Source organism: Papilio polytes, unplaced genomic scaffold, assembly GCF_000836215.1.
Source record: "Papilio polytes unplaced genomic scaffold, Ppol_1.0 DF822400.1, whole genome shotgun sequence".
NCBI classification, from domain to species: Eukaryota; Metazoa; Arthropoda; class Insecta; order Lepidoptera; family Papilionidae; genus Papilio; species Papilio polytes.
Genome location: NW_013526804.1, coordinates 178,740 through 199,411, shown reverse-complemented (window position 1 = coordinate 199,411; position 20,672 = coordinate 178,740). Strand labels below are relative to the sequence as shown.

The 20,672-nt window shown below is 33.1% G+C and overlaps 3 protein-coding genes across 4 annotated transcripts in view; 1 reads left to right on the top strand and 2 right to left on the bottom strand.

Annotated features, from left to right (window-relative positions):
- LOC106106110 (phosphatidylinositide phosphatase SAC2) overlaps positions 1-12,712 on the top strand; it is a 23,547-nt gene extending 10,835 nt beyond the window's left edge. The window contains exons 8-18 of one of the 2 annotated variants that reach the window (XM_013286639.1): positions 528-693; positions 1,495-1,656; positions 2,231-2,301; positions 3,961-4,084; positions 4,611-4,738; positions 5,165-5,333; positions 5,853-6,015; positions 6,582-6,688; positions 7,501-7,618; positions 10,179-10,942; positions 11,810-12,712. In XM_013286639.1, coding sequence (XP_013142093.1) covers positions 528-693; positions 1,495-1,656; positions 2,231-2,301; positions 3,961-4,084; positions 4,611-4,738; positions 5,165-5,333; positions 5,853-6,015; positions 6,582-6,688; positions 7,501-7,618; positions 10,179-10,942; positions 11,810-11,911 — 2,074 coding nt within the window. In that variant the 3' untranslated portion in view covers positions 11,912-12,712. Of the gene's footprint in view, positions 1-527; positions 694-1,494; positions 1,657-2,230; positions 2,302-3,960; positions 4,100-4,610; positions 4,739-5,164; positions 5,334-5,852; positions 6,016-6,581; positions 6,689-7,500; positions 7,619-10,178; positions 10,943-11,809 lie in introns of both variants that reach the window. The other variant, XM_013286638.1, reaches the window with a different exon arrangement.
- A 4,701-nt stretch (positions 12,713-17,413) lies between these two features.
- On the bottom strand, positions 17,414-18,554 carry LOC106106114 (zinc finger protein 62-like). Its single transcript, XM_013286649.1, has one exon. It carries the CDS (start codon positions 18,475-18,477, stop codon positions 17,437-17,439), a length of 1,041 nt encoding a protein of 346 aa, XP_013142103.1. The 5' UTR covers positions 18,478-18,554; the 3' UTR covers positions 17,414-17,436.
- Positions 18,555-19,339: 785 nt separating this feature from the next.
- On the bottom strand, positions 19,340-20,628 carry LOC106106123. Its single transcript, XM_013286662.1, has 2 exons — positions 20,272-20,628; positions 19,340-19,896 (listed from the first exon to the last, which is right to left on the bottom strand). The coding sequence occupies exons 1-2, from the start codon at positions 20,507-20,509 to the stop codon at positions 19,703-19,705; spliced, it is 432 nt and encodes a 143-aa protein (XP_013142116.1). The 5' UTR covers positions 20,510-20,628; the 3' UTR covers positions 19,340-19,702.
- Positions 20,629-20,672: the final 44 nt, after the last annotated feature.

The window sequence follows — 20,672 nt, the reverse complement described above, 5'->3', positions numbered from 1 at the left end:
AGATATGACGGCTGATAGAGATGTATGGAAGAGCAGCACATACTGTGCCGACCCTCCATAAGGGATAAGGGCAAGTGGATGATGAATGATATTTAAACGAGGTAGTGAATTTTTTCACCGGTACTTTCTCTGATTGGTACTACTGTTCGTATTAAAATATTAAATACATAGTTGAACACATCATAAATGGAATGGTAGGGGAAAGATCACTTTTCCTGTACATCCTTTACTCTGTCCTTTAAAGAACATTTACAACTTTCTATTTAGACTATGGGCAGCGATTATTTTTTTAATCCGTTAGCCATTTACATGAATTTGGATAGCTACAAAGGTAGAGGAAGACCGAAGAAAGTATGTATGGATTGTGTGAAAGAGGATATGCTTAAGAAAGGAGTGGATTCAGACATGACGGCTGATAGAGATGTATGGAGCAGCACATACTGTGCCAACCCTCCGTAAGGGATAAGGGCAAGTGGATGCCGTTTTCATGTTTGCAGCTGTTTATGTTTTTAATTTTTGTATTCAAGTCGCGGTATGCATTACGAAAACGTGAGTATTCTGATCAACGCGATCGCGGACATAATCGGCGAGATGAGGTTCTGTTGGCGAGATGACCGCGGGGTTATCTGCACTCAGGAAGGCGTGTTCAGGGTTAACTGTATAGATTGCCTTGACAGGACCAATGTGGTACAAGTAAGTGCCGAGTTAATACTTTGACTAGATTTCACTAATTTATGTTAAAAAGTCTAAGGGCCTGTCCCACTATTTTTGTAAATTGTCAGTTAATCTAACGTATAAAACGTGATGGAAATATCGGATTTTGGTATTCTGACAGTGACGTCACTTTTAAGCTATCTGAGTTTTATCAGCCAGTGGTGGGACAGGGCCTAAATCTGTAGTAGATCAGACAATGATAAGTATGGTAAGGTACACAATGAATCTAAGATCGCCGCAATTACTAAATGGCGGATACTTCTTGACTTATACGGTTTTTTGAACAACCATCAGGTAACAAATGAAAGGACTTGTCGAGTTAAATACTACACTATGAAAAATCCAAGATAGCTGTCATTTTGACTTTTAAAAAATTAGGAATTGGATATTCATTCAATACTAGCTTTCGCCCGCGACTCCGTGTGCGCGGAATTAAAAAGAAATCAAAAGTAGTAGCGTATATGTTCTTCCAAGCTATCCTCTACATCTATACTAAATTTCATGGAGATCCGTTCAGCCGTTTAGGCTACAAACTAACAAACATCCATCCATCTAAACTTTTGCATTTATAAGCATACTTTCATACTAATATTATAAATGCGAAAGTTTAGATGGATGTTACAGTTTGTAATCTAAACGGCTGAACGGATCTGGATAAAATTTGATACAGATGTAGTACATAAACTAGAACAACACATAGGCTACATACTTTTTTTTATTCCACGCGGACGGAGTCGCGGGCAACAACTAGTATTAGTGAACTAACACGTGTAACTGTAGACGGCGATAGCTAAATACGTATTGGAGCTGCAACTGTGCCGGCTGGGGCTGGGCGCGCCGGGCTGCGGCCTGCCCGCGCCGCTGCGCCACGCCTTCCTCACCATGTGGGCCGACAACGGAGATGTCGTCTCCAGACAGTACGCCGGCACCAAAGCCCTTAAGGTATACACCTCTCTTTCACTCATTAACACTCCCCTATATCTCTCTCTACATCTCTGAACCATGTCATAAGTACAGTCGGGAAAACTGGCGGTGTTCCAACTTAAAAGTCAAACGATTGTAGTTTGAACATTATTGAACCGAGACGCGGAATAAAAACCAATACAACGCAGCTTATAAATATGCGAAAATAATCGGTTAGTTACACACTGATAGTTTTTTTTATTATCCCTTCGTTTGCACTCGCTACTATCTAATTAGTTATTTGTAGGAAGTGGCGGATATATCTCGTTGCGATGAATAAAGCAATTTATGCTTAAGTTGAACACCGCGTATTTCCGCGATTGTACCTATATACATTTCTATCAGCCATCATGCTCTTTGTTACTCAACACGTATATTTTTTGTACAATCCATACTTTGTTCAGTCTTCCTCTATAGAGACTGTTTTTTTTTTAATTGTACAAGTTAATTGATCGCTAGTTATATGTACTCCATAGAAACAACAGTTTTCTATGTTTTTCTACTGAAATAGTTCGTAAGAAAATAGTAATAACCAATATTAATTTCCTTACAGGGTGATTATACACGCACTGGAGAGAGGAAATTCACTGGAATGATGAAAGATGGCGTTGCATCCGCTAACAGGTAACGCTATAATCTATTTTAAGGGTCTGTCCCAGAATTTTTGTAAATTGTCAGATAACAATCCAACGCATAAAATATGTGATGAAAATATCGCAATTTGGTACTCTATCTAACAGTGACGTAACTTTTAAGCCGTATGAGCCTCTATCAGTCAGTGGTGGGACAGGCCTTAAACATACAAAAATAATCCAAAGAAAAGAAATATCAAAATGGCCGTTTCCCGCCAGATTTCTCATCCGCCATTTTAATGACGCAATCACACAATGCGCCATAGACATCGCTCTCGGACAACCGATCGATGAATCGACCATAGACGAACTTAGTCTATGGCACGATGTTAAGACCGCCTCAATGATGGTACTAGAGAACTTGGAACCGAACACACCCAAATTCGGAATGATGCCGTCGTATTTCGGTCATCCAATGAGAAGTGAGCTCGCATCCGCTCAGGTTACATATGGCGTGGGGAGGTCAGTTTATACTGGACGCTTCTTGCTAGCGTGTAGCCAATGCATATTGTTGTCTTTGTTTTTCAAAGAGAGTGAAAGGGATAGCAATATATGTCCAAAATCAGTTGAAACAATTCTCACTAATCACTTTGTCGCTAATTTTAGAACTTTATTATCTTAGAAATACGATTCAGCTTGTTTTATAAAAAGGCAGGAAGTAAAATTACAATAGTTTTTATTTAAAATAGTGCTAATTAAAATAGATGAAAGCTTTGCCAACGCTTTTTTTCTCTTTAGCCAAATTACTGGTTAAGTAAATTATGGCTTGCCAATATTTGTTAAATAAATAAATGTGGTATACACAAAATAAAGTAAAATTAATAGTTATTTTGCCTATATAGCTTATGTAATACATTAAACAAAAAGCATAAGTTAGTAAATTTTACTTAAATATAACTCCTAATTATATTATGGCGTATTATAAGCTATGGCAATAAGTTTTTTTCGAGTATATCGAATTATCTTCAAGAAGATATTTCATTTCTTTTTCAATGTTTGAAACTCATATTTTAGCCAGGTATCTTCAAAGTGATAGATTATAGTTTCTAATTTAATTTAATTGGATTAATTCTTCTCATAAATGGTGTTTTATTAAATACTTAAAATCGATTTTTCTAGATATATATTCAGTGGTTTTTGCATTATTTTAATATGCAATATCTACAACAGAACTATTATATCTTTATATTTCACGGAAAGCACTAAAGATATAACTAGTAGTATAACTACCTTAGCAGTTTTTTTATATTCCTATAAACTGACGAATTAAAAAGCATACGCACCTAATAAAAATCACTGTCATGACATGACAAACCTTGGCTCCTTGATGTTGGTAGCACCTTATGGTCTCTTTCCCACATTAGGGTTTTTATCCAAAAATATTTGCCCCTAAGTTTGATGGCGTGAAAATGTATAGCCTAGAGCGTGACGTAAGTGTAGGGCTTTTTATTAAAGAAAGAATTATTCAAAAATATACTGTAATTGCTGACATCTTATGCAAGAAAGAAGTGTGTGTTTACGCTTTATTATAATAGTATAGATAAAATAACTGTGCACAGACTAAAAAACCTTCAAGAATACAGAATACATCAAAATAGTTAAAAAGCTACCAATACATGTTAACCTTTTGACAGCTGGGGTGTAATTTCAGGTATTATCTATCTACGTTCAAGGACGCGCTGCGGCAGGTGGCTATCGACGTGATGACGGGCGAGTCCCGCAGCATCCCGGAGCAGCTGATAGTGCCGGAGTGCAGCCGCTGTACCAACGTCAAGGTGCTGATGCTTAACGTGCGTGCTTAATTTACTTTGTTTGCATATGTGACTACTTAAAGGTTTAGGGGTCGGTAAATAATGAAAATTATTTTTTCGTGCTTGAATATGCAATTGTTTGCAATCCTTTTTGACCGACTACCCAAAAGGAGGTACCCAATACGTCTGTGTTTTTACTTTTTTTTGTGTTACCGCTGGCTGTGGTGGACTGATTTTGAAAAATTTTTTTATGTGATGATGGGTCCCATTTTTACAACTATTTCTAAGTATTGCTATTTATTTTTACCCCTTGATCAAAAGGGAATTGGAGATGCTTGTTTTTTTTGCAATATTAATCATACATGTAAGTTAATACAAGCAAAAACCTGTATTTTTTTTGTATATATGCTTTTTATTAGGTTAACAATAATTGAGTTTGTATTTTGGTACAAATTTGCGTGTAATTTTTTACTGCTTATCTACTGCTGTTAAATATTCTTCGCTACTTCCCTAATTATAAAGATTTTTCTAAGTACATTTTTATTTAAAGGAGCAAACGGAACCGGACACGGCGGCGATGGCGCAACACGTTAAGTCCCTTATTGATGACTGCAAGAAACTGCTTGTGGATACGGAACCAGTTCTCGGCTCCTGGGGACTTATAGACGCTGATCCACAGTAAGTGAAAAATGTCTTTAAATATCGTGAATAAACAACTTAGTATAAGTAGTATACAAATTTGATCCAGATTGGTTCAGTCGTTTTGGTAAATAAGTCCATAAATATTCATTAAAAAAATATATAAGTATGTCTACTAATTACAATTTTTTACTACACAGAAGAAGATTTGCCAAAAGAAATCATTGAATAAATTAAAATTGTAACACTCCGTACACGTAAATACATTTATCCGACTTTTTACTAACCCAGTTTGGCTATAATTATGTTAAAAAACGTGTCTCCAATTCCATTAAAATTTTGGCTAATTTACTATCTTTAATAAGTTTATCGCATTTATGGACACCCTACTTTTATCCTAATAAACAATATGAAACCATGGTTACCCTACTTACTAAGCACATATCTTCCGTCCCTTTCCCCTAGTACTGGTGACCCGCACGAGACAGAGATGGACAGCGTGATGGTGCTGACGAGCGAGGCGTACTACGTCACGGATTACGACGAGACGTCCGATCGCCTGCTGTCGGTGCAGCGCGTGCCGCTCGCTGACGTCACGCTGCTCGAGCTCGGCACTCTCGACACTAACCCTACGGTAATAGAGTTCACATTCGCTCCGTATCTGCACTGTGACGTCATAATACATATGTATTGATACTAGAGTTTAAATATTTATATAGAGGAGGCTTAGTTGACAAAAACGTAATTTTAATTGCGTCATATTTTGACCAATGCGGAGCAACAACTGCACAGGTGAATGTCGCCACTTTTATAAAATAATACTAAAGGTGGTAAACAATTACTATGGGCATTTATGTCATAAGTTCCAAATAATTGACATATAGTTTGGTTTTGCAATTTCGCGGAATTTCGAAAGAAGTTAAGTTAGTAAGTAACTAAAAATTTGCAGGCGCCCTTGTAATATCAAAAAGGTGCTATAAGATCCTTGGAACTGTCGTTTGGACCTATTTTGACGGGACTTTGACTAGAAGGTAACTAAGTCAGAAACACGAGGGAATGTTATAGACGATCTTTTCTAATTCCGCGCTAACGAATTGTGTTTTCTACAGCTTATTTCTTATAAGATTTTTTTAAATCCGTTATCATTTTTTAGATATTCGGAGTGGGACGTAAGAGCAGTACGGAGCCGGTTGTATGTATCCGTATAAGCTACAAGTACAGCGGTGAAGCGGGCTACTTCCATATGTTCCGGTCTACTTCACTACGCTTCTTTAACAACATGGCTGTTGTTATCAATACCAGGGACGAGATGATCGGTTAGTAAACATGATAACTGCAAATTGTATGTTTTATAACATGTCAAGAACAGAACAAGGTGGCACTAAACTTCACAACTAACATAGTACCGTTTAAAGAAGTTACCGGTGAAAAAAAACGTTGTTCACTATGTATAGTCTATATATTTCTTATATCTTTGAATAAGTTATATAATCTATATATATAGATAAAGTCGGTATATACGGTAATTAGTAATTGTTTATGTACAATATACATTTGTATAATTAAATGGCGTTTCAGTATTTGGCCTAAATTGACGTCACCATGAGTGTTTGTGTTTTTTAGTTAAATCTATAGTGAAGTTTTTTGTTTTCTGTTTTTGCAGTGATATTTAATATTCAATTATAATAGACGAGCTTTTGCCCGCAACTCCGTCCGCGAGGAATTAAAAAACTGAAAAAATGAGGTGCCTGTGTGTTCTTCCAGACTATCCTCTAAGTCTATACCAAATTTCATCGAAATCCGTTCAGCCGTTTAGGCTACAAACTCTAACAAACATCCATCTAAACTTTCGCATTTATAATATTAGTATGATTTTCTATAGAATCTCTTCATTCGATCTGCGAGTCAGTGATGGTGGCCCGTGACGTCGCCAAGCTGCCGCCGGTACCTTTCCATGACGGAGTTAAACTGGAGAAGAGGAAATCTAAGGTAATATAGACAAGTAAAATAATTTTAATTAATTTTACATGTACGAAGTATACTAAAAAGCCGGTTTTAAATAACCTAAAATAGGCGAATACATCTATACTATTATAATAAAGCGTAAACACACACTTCTTTGTTGCCTAAGATGTCAGCAATTACACCATATTTTTGAATAATTCTTTTTTTAATAGAAAGCCCTACACTTACGTCGCGCTTTAGGATATATATTTTCACGCTATTAAACTTAGTAGGTAAATAAACTGGACAAAAATACTAATGTGTGAAAGAGACCATAAGTTGCTGCCAACATCAAGGAAAAAAGATTGCCATAGATTGTCATCATGTCATTTTGTTTGCAATTGATAATTTGACAAATGTAAACGATAAAGGAAAGTTTTTATAATTTCCTGCGGATGAAGCCGCACGGGAACAGCTAATCAGTTGTACAGAAAGAAGAAATTAAAAATACAAATTCCAAATACACTCAGTCGCATGTTATTTTTAAACTTAAACGAGTAATTAGATAACTTAAACTAAATCTACGGGGAAATTTGCGTTTCACTGTTTTAAATACTTTTTGACATATGAATAATAATAATTTACGCATTTTTACGCTAATACGATATTAAGAAAATATTTCCGTCTGTTTTTTATACAAATTTTATAGAAAATCTTAAATATTCAGTGAATTTTTCAATAAATGTACACTAGAAATATATATCTTAAAATATGTTAACTTGTAATAGAACTTTGGTCCTTCGAGTCGGATATTTTCTAAGTAAAATATATCAAGTAATTATAGATTTTCTTTTCAGATCCACGGCACGTCGTCAGGCGGGGCTAGATCTGCGTTATATCTAGATGTGTCTCGTTTACCTTCACTCACACGGAATGTGAGCGAGACGCAACTAGTCGCGGATATACGGAGCGTCGGTAAGAATTCATTTTATACACAAACTAGCTGTTGCTTGCGACTCCGTCTGATTGGAATTAAAATGTTTCTTACTAATATTATAAATCTGAAAGTTTATTAGAGTTTTTAGCTTAAACGGTTGAAGGGATGTTGAAATTTGGCATAGAAGGATGGTCAGGAAGAACACATAGGTTATTCACTTTTTTTTTTATTCTACGCTAACGCAGTCGAGGGCGAAATCTAGTTGCCTATATTACTCACAGATTAATTACCTTTCTAATAGTGAGAGAATTTTTGATATCAGCCCAGTAGTTTTTATGTTATTTCGATACATAAAAAATTTAGAAAATACGATTCTTTCCTCTTTATAATAGTTAAACTGTGTAAGTGTTATAATTTTGTCCTGTTTATCTCAATCATATACATATACTAATATTATAAATGGAAAAGTTTAGATAGATGGACGGATGTTTCATAGAGTCTGTAGCCTAAAGTGCTGGAAGGATCTCCATGAAATTCGGTACAGATGTAGAGCAAAGTCTGGAAGAACACATAGGCTACTTTTTGTCCCGGGAATAGTTACGGTTTCCGTGCAATTCATTGATTTAGTTTTTTAACGTTTACTCGATCATTCTGCAACAGTTCATCATATCTTATTTGAAATTTGGCACAGATATAAAACATAGTCTGGAGTACACGAGAGTTTTTGTTATTTACTAGCTGTTCTCGTGCGACTTCATCAGCATAAAATAATGAAAATTTTATTTTGTTGTTTACATGTGTCATATTATCAATAGCAAATGTCAAAATGACATGACATGAAACTTGGCAATCTTGGTTCCTTGATGTTGGCAGCAACTTATGGTCTCTTTCCCACATTAGGGTTTTTATCCAAAATATTTACCCCCTAAGTTTAATGGCGTGAAAATATAGAGCCTAAAGCGTGACGTAAGTGTACGGCGTTTTAATATTATTAAAACGTATTTAAAAAGGAATTATTCAAAAATATGCTGTAATTGCTGACATGTTAGGCAACAAAGAAGTGTGTTTACGCTTTATTATAATAGTATATATATAGTTCGTATGTTTTCTAATACGACGCGGACTAAGTCGCGGGCAACAGTTAAGGTAATTTCAGACGTCCACCTTATATATGTATTTTCTCCCGCGACTCCGTCTATCAAAGTTAAGTTGTCGTAATTGTGTAGAACGGCGTGAGTGCGGTTCGTTGCGGGACGCAGTACTCGAACAGATAATACGTATGGTGAGCGTGCGCACCGAGTGCCGGTACATTCCGCAACTTAACGGACAACTGCGCCACGACGAGCACACCGTTAGTTACTTTACACACGTGCTACACTTGTATTGACTACCACATAGATATTACAATATTGTATAGAGGAGGCATTGACACTTCATTTTAAATTTTTCACATTCGCTATGTATTGATAGATCCTAAAAATCAAGTCAATATATGTATTCAAATTAATTGCTCACAGGTGTCATTTTATTTTGTAATAATGTTTAGTTTTTTTTTTTATATAATAAAAGATGGCAAACGAGCAAGCGACCACCCGTATCCACCGAAATGGAAAGCGACCGCTGCCCATAAACATCTACAATTGCAGATGCGTTGCCTACCCTTCATTGACGGAGGTTAGGACGCACATAAAGAGGATATTTCCCCTTCCTATATGTCTTCTCCACCGTCAAATCTACTTTTCCTTCCCATCCTTTCCTCTTAAGAAAAGGGTGGAAAGGTAAAGGGACTAAAATTAGGCCTCCGGCACCACACTCATCAGACTGTACGCGGAATTGCTCCCACTTCACGCGTTTTCTGTGTGGTCGTGGTATTACTGGGGGCGGGCCGACCCTACAGTGCGAAGATGTTAAAGCGGGCTCTACCACTGTTAAAAACTTTATTTTGTAACAAAAAAATGTAAAAAAAGTTTATTTTATAACGATAAATTGTAAAAAAAAGTTTATTTTATAACAAAAAAATGTAGCTTATCATTTGTCATGTCAATATACACGAGGTGGTACTAAACTCGACAACTATAGTACCTATCAGAGAAAATATAAGAGAGAAAAAATGCCGGTAAAAAAATTTTGTTCACTGTCTCTTCTATATATTTTTTAAATGTCTATGCATTTGAAGTATACAGCGAAAAAAGTTTATGCAAAGTTTTGTATAAGTAATAGGTTTCAATAATGTGTTATCCGTATTTCGACTAATTGTTAGTAAACCCCTCTATAAAGCGGTGGTTCCGCGTTATAGAGCGTCTCTCCTCTATAACACGTTAACTTACAGCGGAGAGAACCTTTATAAAATATTTTAAAATAAGTAGGTAACAGTATGTGTCAATACAAGTGTTATCGCTGTTGAAACTAATATCTATGTAGCTAGAATAAAATGTAAAAATTCATTCATTCAAAGAATGAATGATAGACCGAACTCAGTCTGTATAATCATTCAATTAGATTCGTATGTTCTTAGTTTCAAGGTAAAATTTACTAATTAAACCAATTTTTCCTATGATTTATGGATATAATATTGGACGTTATTAAAATTGTTTCCAGGATCCAAAGCCTTGAATAACATGACTGAGCAATTCAGTAAACTGAACAAGTTAAGTCATTCACTTAACGCTAAAGCACGTCCAAGTCTCCAACTAAAGTTCGATCAAGGCGCTTCACGTACTAAGAAAATGTTCACAATCGGACAAAGTAAAAACGATAAGAAAAAAGGTAGCCTTTCCGACGGCTTGAGTTCGGATTATTCCTCCGACGATGAGAACAGAACGAACATATTTGAACCGACATTAGATAATTTTGAGAATACCCAACATTATATTGGTAAAAAAGACAATAATGATACAGAAAACGATTGTGAATTAATACAAAATCCTTTATATTCATCGAAAATAGAACCGGAAGTGACAGAGATCGTTCAAATACCAGAGATAACAGAACGACCGCCTGTTAAAACACCTAACATACAGAAAAGGAATCCATTCGATGCAGATACAAAACCGGAGATACAAATTGAAAGTTTCGTAAAACCGATACCACCGAATACTTTGTTATTATCACAAAAATTATCACATAGTTCAAGTGATATTAATTACGATGATGAGAATTCACAAGTCCACGTGAGATCAAACTCTCAGCATGATATCACTTTGAATATCGCACAGTCTCATAGTGAATCAGCTCTTAAACAATTAAAAAACATCGCAAGTCCGATGTCAAATGCAACGAGAGAAATGGTGTTATCACCACTCTCGAAACTCGCTAAAGGAGTCCAGACTCTAGGCGCCAACTTGGACCCGAGAAAAATTAAGGTAATACAATTGTTTTTTTTTATCAATTTTCAGTATTTAAATTTACAAAAGGTTATAAAATTACCACTGGTGTTCACTGTCTTGTCTATATATTTTTAAATGTCTATGCACTTGAAGTATAAAGCAAAAAAAGTTATAAAAGTATGCTAAAAACAATTTTTATTTTTTAAATTAAACATACCAAATTATATAATAGTACAATTATGGTCGGTTTCCAACCTACGTTTAACCATTACTTAGTGTTTTTATGATAAATTCATGAAATGCCTTTCCGAACAGCGTAACTTGAGTTTTACTTCATAAGATGGGTTAACCTATCACTAATGAATCTCTAAGTAATAAGTGCAAACTTCAGAAACCGAGCATTAATAATCTACAATTAAGCTTAGTTTAAAATAAATGGATTGAAGCGTAATTTTATATATCCTTCAAAAATATATAATCGAGAGGTTGTAAATTATTTTTGACGTCGCATCTGTCAGAATGGAGCGTCGGTGGCTCAGTGGTTTAAGCACTTGACTTGTAATCTACAGGTCTTTGGGTTCGAATCCCGCTGTAACAATATGATTTTAGATTTTTCGAATTGTATATAATTTACCCGACGTTCTAACGATGAAGGAAAAAATCGCGATGCCTGCACATATCGGCGACGAAACTCAAAGATATGTGTGAGTCAACCAACCCGCACTTGGCCAGCGTGGTTGACTATGGCCTAGTCACCCCTTATTAGGGTAGGCTCCGAGCCCCTCGGTGGGGACGTATAGTGAGCTGGTGATAATGATGATCTGTCAGAATGACATCTGTCAAAAAGTTTGACATTCGAAAAATTACACTCCGTTTTTTAATTTTTTTTTTCATAATTTCCAGGCATCTGGTTCTGTTAAACAAATATCAGAACAACAATATGAAGAGCACAAAAAACTGCAAGAGAAATGGCAGGGTTGCAACACTCGCCTTATCGCGCTGTAGGGCTGCCAACGGAGTGTTGCTAGGTGAAAAATATTAATTATTAATAATTTTTACTAAAATATTTATTGCTTAAACGAATTGTTAGCGTGTAGTTTCAATTGATCTTTAAGTTGACAAACGTTATTTTAATTTTATTTCCCTTGACATTTAGTTTTAGTATGAATAGAAGTTTATTTTTTATTTATTGATAATAAATGCTATAATGACGCATTTCAAGGATATATATTGAATTGAATAGACAATACCATAGATTATTAAGATATTTAGTTCTGTTAATTTAATTCCCGCCTTTTCAAGATGGCGTATTTGTATGGAGTGAAAAAAAATATGTTCAAATTTTGTCACAAAATTCTCTTACGTTAGTGGAATTATTTTAGTATTTATAATACTTATCTGAAAATTTGTGTTTTTTTCTGTAATGTTTATGTTACGATACAGTATTATAGAATATTTATTTCGTTTATTTAAAGTATTGGTTAACCTACAGTTAAATGGTCTGTTAACCTCGATATATATTTCACAACAAAGTTTCTACAATAATTAAGGAAATTTACCCAAATCTGTTCTAGAAAGATATATTAGGCCGTCTTCACCTCGGCAGGGTATTTGTTACGCCCACAAATTAAAAAAAAAATAAAATAAAAAACTGCAATTAATTCTAATACAAAACCACCTTATCTCAGTATTAAATTATAACTATGTTCTAATGTAATCAAATCAAAGTTACCAAAATATGAATTTATAGAAAAAATTACTCAATACATAATTATTAGTATTTTTTCTGCCTATAAAAAGTATTTAAACCGCTTATATCTGTAAAATATTATAGTTCTTCAAATATTAAATAGTAAAATTATTGCATATGGACAATTTGCCAAATATTTTCAAAAGCTTAATTTTATAAAAATAAAACAAACTTTTCAGAACCATAGATTTATAGATAAGCACATTTTATCTAATCTATGCTATAAAAAATGGCTAAAACGTTCAATATTTCATACATTTTCTCAGACATTCAAAGGGTCATTACTAAGCACCAATATTTTATTCTTAATTAAATATAAAACAATTTGCATCATCGCTATAAACAATTATAAGGTAAAATACAAAATATTCAACTTATAGTTTGTCTAAATAAAATAGATTAGTTTGATAAATGACGTATATGAAGTATCGAATTCAATTTGTATGAAGGCAAATGCCATACTTAATAGACAGGTATCGTAGTGACGAAACACGCAGCGAACAATTTGGATCTATCGATATTCGGTTTAAATAATTATGGAACTCGACTAAAATTATTATTTTCTTATAAACTAATTTATAGGACATTTCTAGTATTGATTATAGTAAAGAGAATTTAGTGATGACAGACATAATAGCGAAATCCAATTCGATTACGTACGGATGTAGTAGTAATAAACATTTATTTCCTCTCATTATTTGTTATGGTCATTATTAATTTCAGAAAACAGTGGTTTTTATTTTAAATTAAATTATAAATAATTATAACTATAAATCTATCGATTCTAACTTCTATAAGAATAAAAATCGAAAATCGATAAGATTCATGACTGATTACACAACCCATCCCTACTAAATATGAAATGAATTGTCAAACTAATCTAACTTATTTAGACTCACTATAGTATTTATATTAGTATTAAAAAATACACCAAGTATTATATTTAATAATTAGCTTCTACTAATGTATTAATTAAATTTTATTGTAGGCAAAAATCGCCAAAAGATAGGTTATAAATGCGAGCTGTCAATTTGACATTCCCGCCAAATTAAAATAGTAACGCACCATAGCTGTTATAATAACCGTTATTAGCTGATTACCGTTACAACGTTAACGCTTTATGAAATATTAAATAATTCGCTAAATAAACGAGTACAAAGATATAAGAATTGTCTTTTTAGAATCGCTTTTATAATCAATGTTCTTGTATAACTAACATATATGAAATGTTTTAAATTTTTATGTGATTTAAATGCAATTTTTAGGATATTTTATTGACAAATTTTCTAAAACATTTGATAAAACCCTGTATCTAACTTTTGTCATACAATCTAAATTATAATCTGACCAGAAATATAAAAACTCTAGACTAATTTGCCCTTGACTTAGGATTGTTATATTCTTGTTTAAACTATACAGGAGTGATTCTTAACGGATCAACGGTTTTGTTGAGGTAAAGAACCTCAATAGCTATCATTAAAACGTAACGCTTATTGCCCGATTTTCTATAGTTTTAAAATAACGTACGGTCAAATTTAAGGCGGAAATCTGATTCTTCCGATTTTATTTACAAAAAATTAAATAACTTTAAAACTACAGAAAATCGGGCAACAAACTTTGCATTTAAATGATAGCTATTGAGGTCCTCTAACTCCACAAAACCGGTGATACGCCCGTTAAGAATCACCCTGTATAATGCAAACCGGATACATACTTAGAACCTAACCTATTTTTACTATCCTATACTTACAACGAAATTTTGATTTTACTCTACAAAAGCTTTATAATTGTATAAAAAAATATACCCGTTTATAACAATTACAAATTTTCTAATTAATAAATAAACAATTTTTTTACATACTGTAGCAAAAAGATATGTAATTTGCTTTAAAGTTCAAATATGACAGTTGTGCTATTGCTGTCTCTGTTATATTGATAGAGATAGAAAGAGATGGCTATATTGTAAACATGCTATGATAGTGGAGTTTCAATGTTGGTATTGTAGGATTTTACTGTGCTGTTTGTATTGTACGTGCATTGATGTGTATTAGTGGTTAAAAAATTAGAATCCCTTAGGTATCGTATAAAATGGTTTACAACTGAGATATTTTAGTTGTCAGAAATTTTAGTGGCTTTATACGAGTCGTTACACAAATTCAGGTGTAGCGAGATATTTGAAATGAACTATACAAGAATTATGAGCCGCTAAGATATTTGATAAGAAGTATACATGATTCAAACTTTGTTAAATGTTGAGTAAAGTGAGGAACAAATTTTGTTAAATCGGAGAATTTTCTTGCAACTTTTTTTTTTACAACATAAGGTGGCAAACGAGCAAGCGGCCACCCGAATCCGCCAAAATGGCGAAGCGACCGCGGCCCATAGACATCCGCAATTTCAGATGCGTTGCCTACCCTTATCCGTCGGAGGAGGAAACGCACATAAAGAGGATATTTCCCCCTCCTATGCATCTCCTCTACTGTCAAATCCAGTTCCCCTTCCCATCCTCTCCTTATGAGAAAAGGGTGGTAAGGAGTAAGGGGCTTAAATTAGGTCTCCGGCACCACACTCATCAGACGAAACACGGAATTACTTCCATTTCACGCCTGTCTTCTGTGTGGTCGTGGTATTACACCGGGCCTGCCGGCCCTGCATTGCTAAGATATTAAAGCGGGCACTACCACTTTACCACTTATGTTATGATCGATTGTAATACCGGTTTTAGAGAATTCTAGAACCCCCCTTTTAACCATTCCTTTGGCATGAGGGTTAACAGTTACTTGAGATTTGTAATTCGAAGACTTTGGCGCCCTTTCTGTCCAGCGCTCTGCCAAAACGCCGGTACTGATAGAATATCGTACAGAATGTTCTCGGCATAACAGCTTTAGGGATGTTGCTATGACAATTTTTCGAACTGTGACCATCAATGGGTAGGAAATAAACTTCCTCGACTATAAATATACCAGTTGTAAAGCATAAACAAAAATAGCTTGCTAGATACAGTATTACGATAGGTCTGATATTATTCAGTATGGATTTAAATAACAGTTAATCTTGATATATAAATGTGATTTTTACAAAGTAGCCAAATTCAAGTTATTATTGAAACACTGTTTTTGGCATATATGGTAGGGATGGGTCGTTTTTAACGTCAACAAAACGTTGAATAAATGGTTAAAGCTTTCTCAACTAATCGAATAAAAAATTACTATAGGTCGTCACCTAAAGTAATTTTTTATTTACCAGAGAATTTTATGTAAATTTGTCTAAAGTTCAACTAGTTGAATGAAAAACGATCAACGGTTGAAACGAAGTGTTAATAACCGTTTATTCAACTAGTTCACGCTAACGCCCATCCCTATGTGTCGTGTATAATTTTGGAAATATTGACAATTACAATGCAACGATTAAAATGTATTTAGCTAATGTAAAGTTATTCCATTAATTAGTTTCCTTCTTAATGAAGAATATTTAATACTCTTTTCTTAAATGTCATGTGGCTTTGATATAATTAAAAATGTTGTGTAATTCGACGTTAAAATATATTTTTAATTCGTTTCTTTGTATGGTTAATTTTTATTACCGAGTTGTGTTTATTTTAAACAAAAAGCTGGAGGTTTTATTCACGTTTTTAGTTTTCGATTTTCGTAAAATTAACTCGTTCCTATTCAATTGATGTTATATACTTAGTTCAGTTTTGTCTTCCACCAAAGAATTATTTGTCCGTGAAAATGATTTTTTACTTTTACATAAATAAATTGGTAAATTCTTATCATATATTTCCTTACTTATTATTGAAAAATACTTTTTTACTATATTACTATATTATACTATATTATGTCTAAATATTTAGTTAATTTCATCACATGTATTTATCTAAAATGTATTCTGATAGTTTTGTCTTCTCATTTATTTAATATTTTTATGTATCAAAAGTTATTGATTATTCAAATTGTAACCACTATTATTTACTACAATGTAAATCTACTATTATTTTAACCTGACATGTATAAAAACCGCTATATTACGTAAAAATACACAACTAATTCGTTTACATATGTTACAAAGTTATGTAATCACTGATCTCTATAAATGGAAAGGCTATATAGGGACATATTATGTCATTCGATTTTCTTAATTTTGCCGCTGATGGTTGCAGTGCAGCGGTAGTTTTCGAACTAGTAATATTGATAGACGTAACTGTTAACCACAAAACAATAATTTCCAATCGCCTACCCATTTATACAGATCATTGGATGAAATGAAGAACATAGTTGAAGCAACCACAAGACAGGATTTCTATATTCTTGTTTAGGCTATATTCAATATATTTTGTGTGTTTCCTTGTTTAACAAGGGTTTGACATTTATTGTGTGTGTTTCTTTTTTATGACATTTAAGTGTTTACCGAAGTTTTACTTCAATCTTTCCAGTTTTGTGTCTGTGATTGATTTATTTTTATTTGTAAGTTATTTATATTTATGAGAATAAAATGCTTCGAATATAGTAAATATGTGTTTGACTTATACTGTTCAGAATTAAAAAAAAGATTTATTATCTTGAGTAGTTGTTGCTCATAACCCACGTGAAATAAAAAGTATAGCCTATGTTACTCAGTAATAACATAGCTTTTTAGGAAATGAACTTTTGAAATCGTCCCAGTAGTTTTTGAGTTATTTAAATACATACAATCTTGAGTACATTCATAAAACTATATTTTTATGTCTGTTTTGAAAACTTTTTAGAATAAAACAACCATTTTATAATTCCGTAACATTATATTACTTATCTTGATGTTTCTGTTCAGCTTCTAAATACGAAGGCATTCTGCCAAATAATAACTTTTCCCTTTTATGTACATGTCGTTGATGTTTCATCATAGCATTTCTATAGCCAAATGCCTTCCCACACATGTTGCATACATGATTTTTTATACCCAAATGATCAGCCTCATAATGTTTTCGTAACATCTGCTCTGTATGGAAGGCTCTTTTACAAGCGTTACACTTAAATTGAGGCTCCTTATGCTTCAACATATGACTATTCAAATTACTCCTAAACAAAAATCGAGCAGGACATTCTGTACACATATATCTATAGTCCCCAGTATGAGTTCTCATATGAGTTTTAAGTAATTCTGCATATCTGCCTCTGTATGGACAGAATTGACATTTAAAAGGGAAGTCCTCTCTATGACGTAGACTATGGTTGTGGTATGCACATCTTAATCTAAATGATTTACCACAAACATCACAGACATATTTAAGATGGTCTGGATCATGCATTGTGATGTGTTCTTTGAAATATGATCGATTTACAACTTTGTTACAAATGTGACATGTTACTTTTGTTGCTTGTTTCAACTTCTTAGTTCCTTTATCATTGACGTTTTCTGAAGACCAATTTTGTTTTGTGTCGTATTCACAATTGTCATAACCTTCAGTTAAATGTTCTATATCTATTTGATCTTGAGTTTGATTTAACATTACCTCCTCTTTAACAGGGAGATTATAAACTTCTGCGGATTTCTTCGCCGCTTTTCGAAATAAGATTGCTCCTTGAAGAAAATTGTAACAAAAGCGACATAAATGTTTTGAAAATTCGTCATTTTCTGTGATTTCAATATTTGCAAATATACTTATAGCCTCTAAAATCTCGGATGAATCATTCCCTAAAATTGATACAACTCCTTGTTGTAAACATATTCTACAGCTATCGGATTGTTTGTTTTTCTGCGGCAAATCGATTATTTTGCTATAATAACTAACGGCATCGAAATTATTTTTGTTTTGCATTTTCATTATGTAATATGAAGTCACCATGTTGAAGAATTTTTCACATTTACTTCAAAATCCAATTTTAAATACTTTTAAAATCAACGTAAATCAATATCACTGAAAACAACAATTGGTAATGTCAATGTCATATTAAAAATGTCAATATTTAGGGATGTGCTGTCAACATGCATGATGATGTCTCGAATTAATCGAAATCGATTTAAAAATATGTTGATTATTTCTCGTTGAATAAAAAATATGTATCGAATATAATTGTAAATTAATTTTGATAGTTAACATGGATGGATCATTAATTCCCAGCCTGCTCTTTTATTTTCTGAAAGCAATTTCTGTTCTTGTGTTTCATCATGCAATCAATCATCAATTACGATCCCTAGAGTAAAATAAAATGTTTAACGGAGTTTAAAATGATGAAATAAAAACAACTCATGCGAAATATTAAAATTGTGTTATATATTTGCTATAAACAATCATTGGACTAGAATAGGTTAATACTTTGGTTTAAATCTTAATAAAATATTTGGTATTAATAAATTTGGAGTACATTTATAAGTTAATTCTATAATATAAACACTCTAAAAACTCTAATGTTCAGGATTCTAATTCACAATGGAAGATTTCTTTATTACTTTAAATTGTTTTTACACAAAGGCCACATTATCACTTACCATTTATTCTCATTGCCCAAAGACCATACAAAAACATAGTTGGCAATCTCATTTTCTTTGATAAAGTAGAGCCATAGTTTTGTAGATTTTTTGGCAATAGGAACACACAGTTATGGGTTTTAACTACAGGATTAAATTACATAATTGCAATTTCTAAGTACATATAAATATGACACACTTTGTAATACAATTATTAGTAATTTTGGCAGGATAAATGTTTGAGGTATATAAAATACTGCAGTTTTTTAATAACGAGACTTATAAAACAGTTTCACACTTTTTTTAAAAATATGCATCTGGGTGCACCCGCCAAATCGAGCATGGCCAAACACTATTTTTAAATCTTAATTTTCGAAAACCAGTAACCTTGTTTTAATATCTATAGAAAAAGACTGTGGAACTATTATAGTTCACACTTTTGTACAAGACTGACATTTTCACTGGCACTAGCTCAATAATTAAAATGGTAAAAACTCTTTGGTAGAAATATCACACAACACACAATAACATACTAAACATTTAAGTATAATGTGTATGAATTACTCTATGTTCCAATACATAAAAATCTGTAAATAATCAAATTAGTCATATGAAGGACCACGGCACATAGTGACAATAAACATTGAAGCAAAAATGTACTCTAAAACTTGTATCGTAAGCATTAATGTGCACCAGATGTATTCAATTCTCAGAATAACAACTTGTTTGACCAACAAGTATAGTACGCACACCATTGATGGTATAGTCAGAAAAACTGAAAACATCACAGGAATATCTGAAACAATGGTAGTTCAATATATATTCTGTCAGTCATAGAATTAACTTGAATGCATTACCCCAACAAAATACATGTCAAGTAGAAGTAATTCCAAGTTTCATCTGTACATGCAAATCAGATTTTTCCTTTTCCCTCTTTACAAACTCATCTTATAAGAACTTGAAGGGGAAGTACATTTGGCGCAGGAAATGAGACATAGGGACTATCCTCTTTGCTCTGAATTATGTTAGCAGTTTGCTTGTTTATCGTCTTCTTGAATGAGAACATCAAGAACCTTCTTAGTTAATTGTGAACTTATGGTATAAAAAATCTAAGATAAGGTATAGGCACAGGAATGAAGAGATTAAATGAATTTTTATTGCAGTCTCTTACCTCTCTCACTAAGACTCCCTTTACGTCCAAGAATAAGTCTAGCTCCTTCTATTATAAACAGCCCCATCAATACACCATAATCCTGGCCAACAGTAACCCAATAGCTGTCGCTATTTTGCTTGTTCCCGATCAATATAGATTTCAATATAAGTGTACCCAATTCACATGTGGCAAAAAGACCAAAATAAAATGAATTTATATACAAAAGTATTTCGTACGCTAAACTTGAATTAACCATTGCGCTTTTTTAATTGGAACGATTGATACTAACTCTTTAATTAACAAGCAATTTAAATTAAACTCAGTGGATTTTATAAAACACTATTCACTATTTTTAAAAATAGAACATGAAGAACACCTGTAATGTATCGGTAGAAAATGGTAAATTATTTATTAATTGA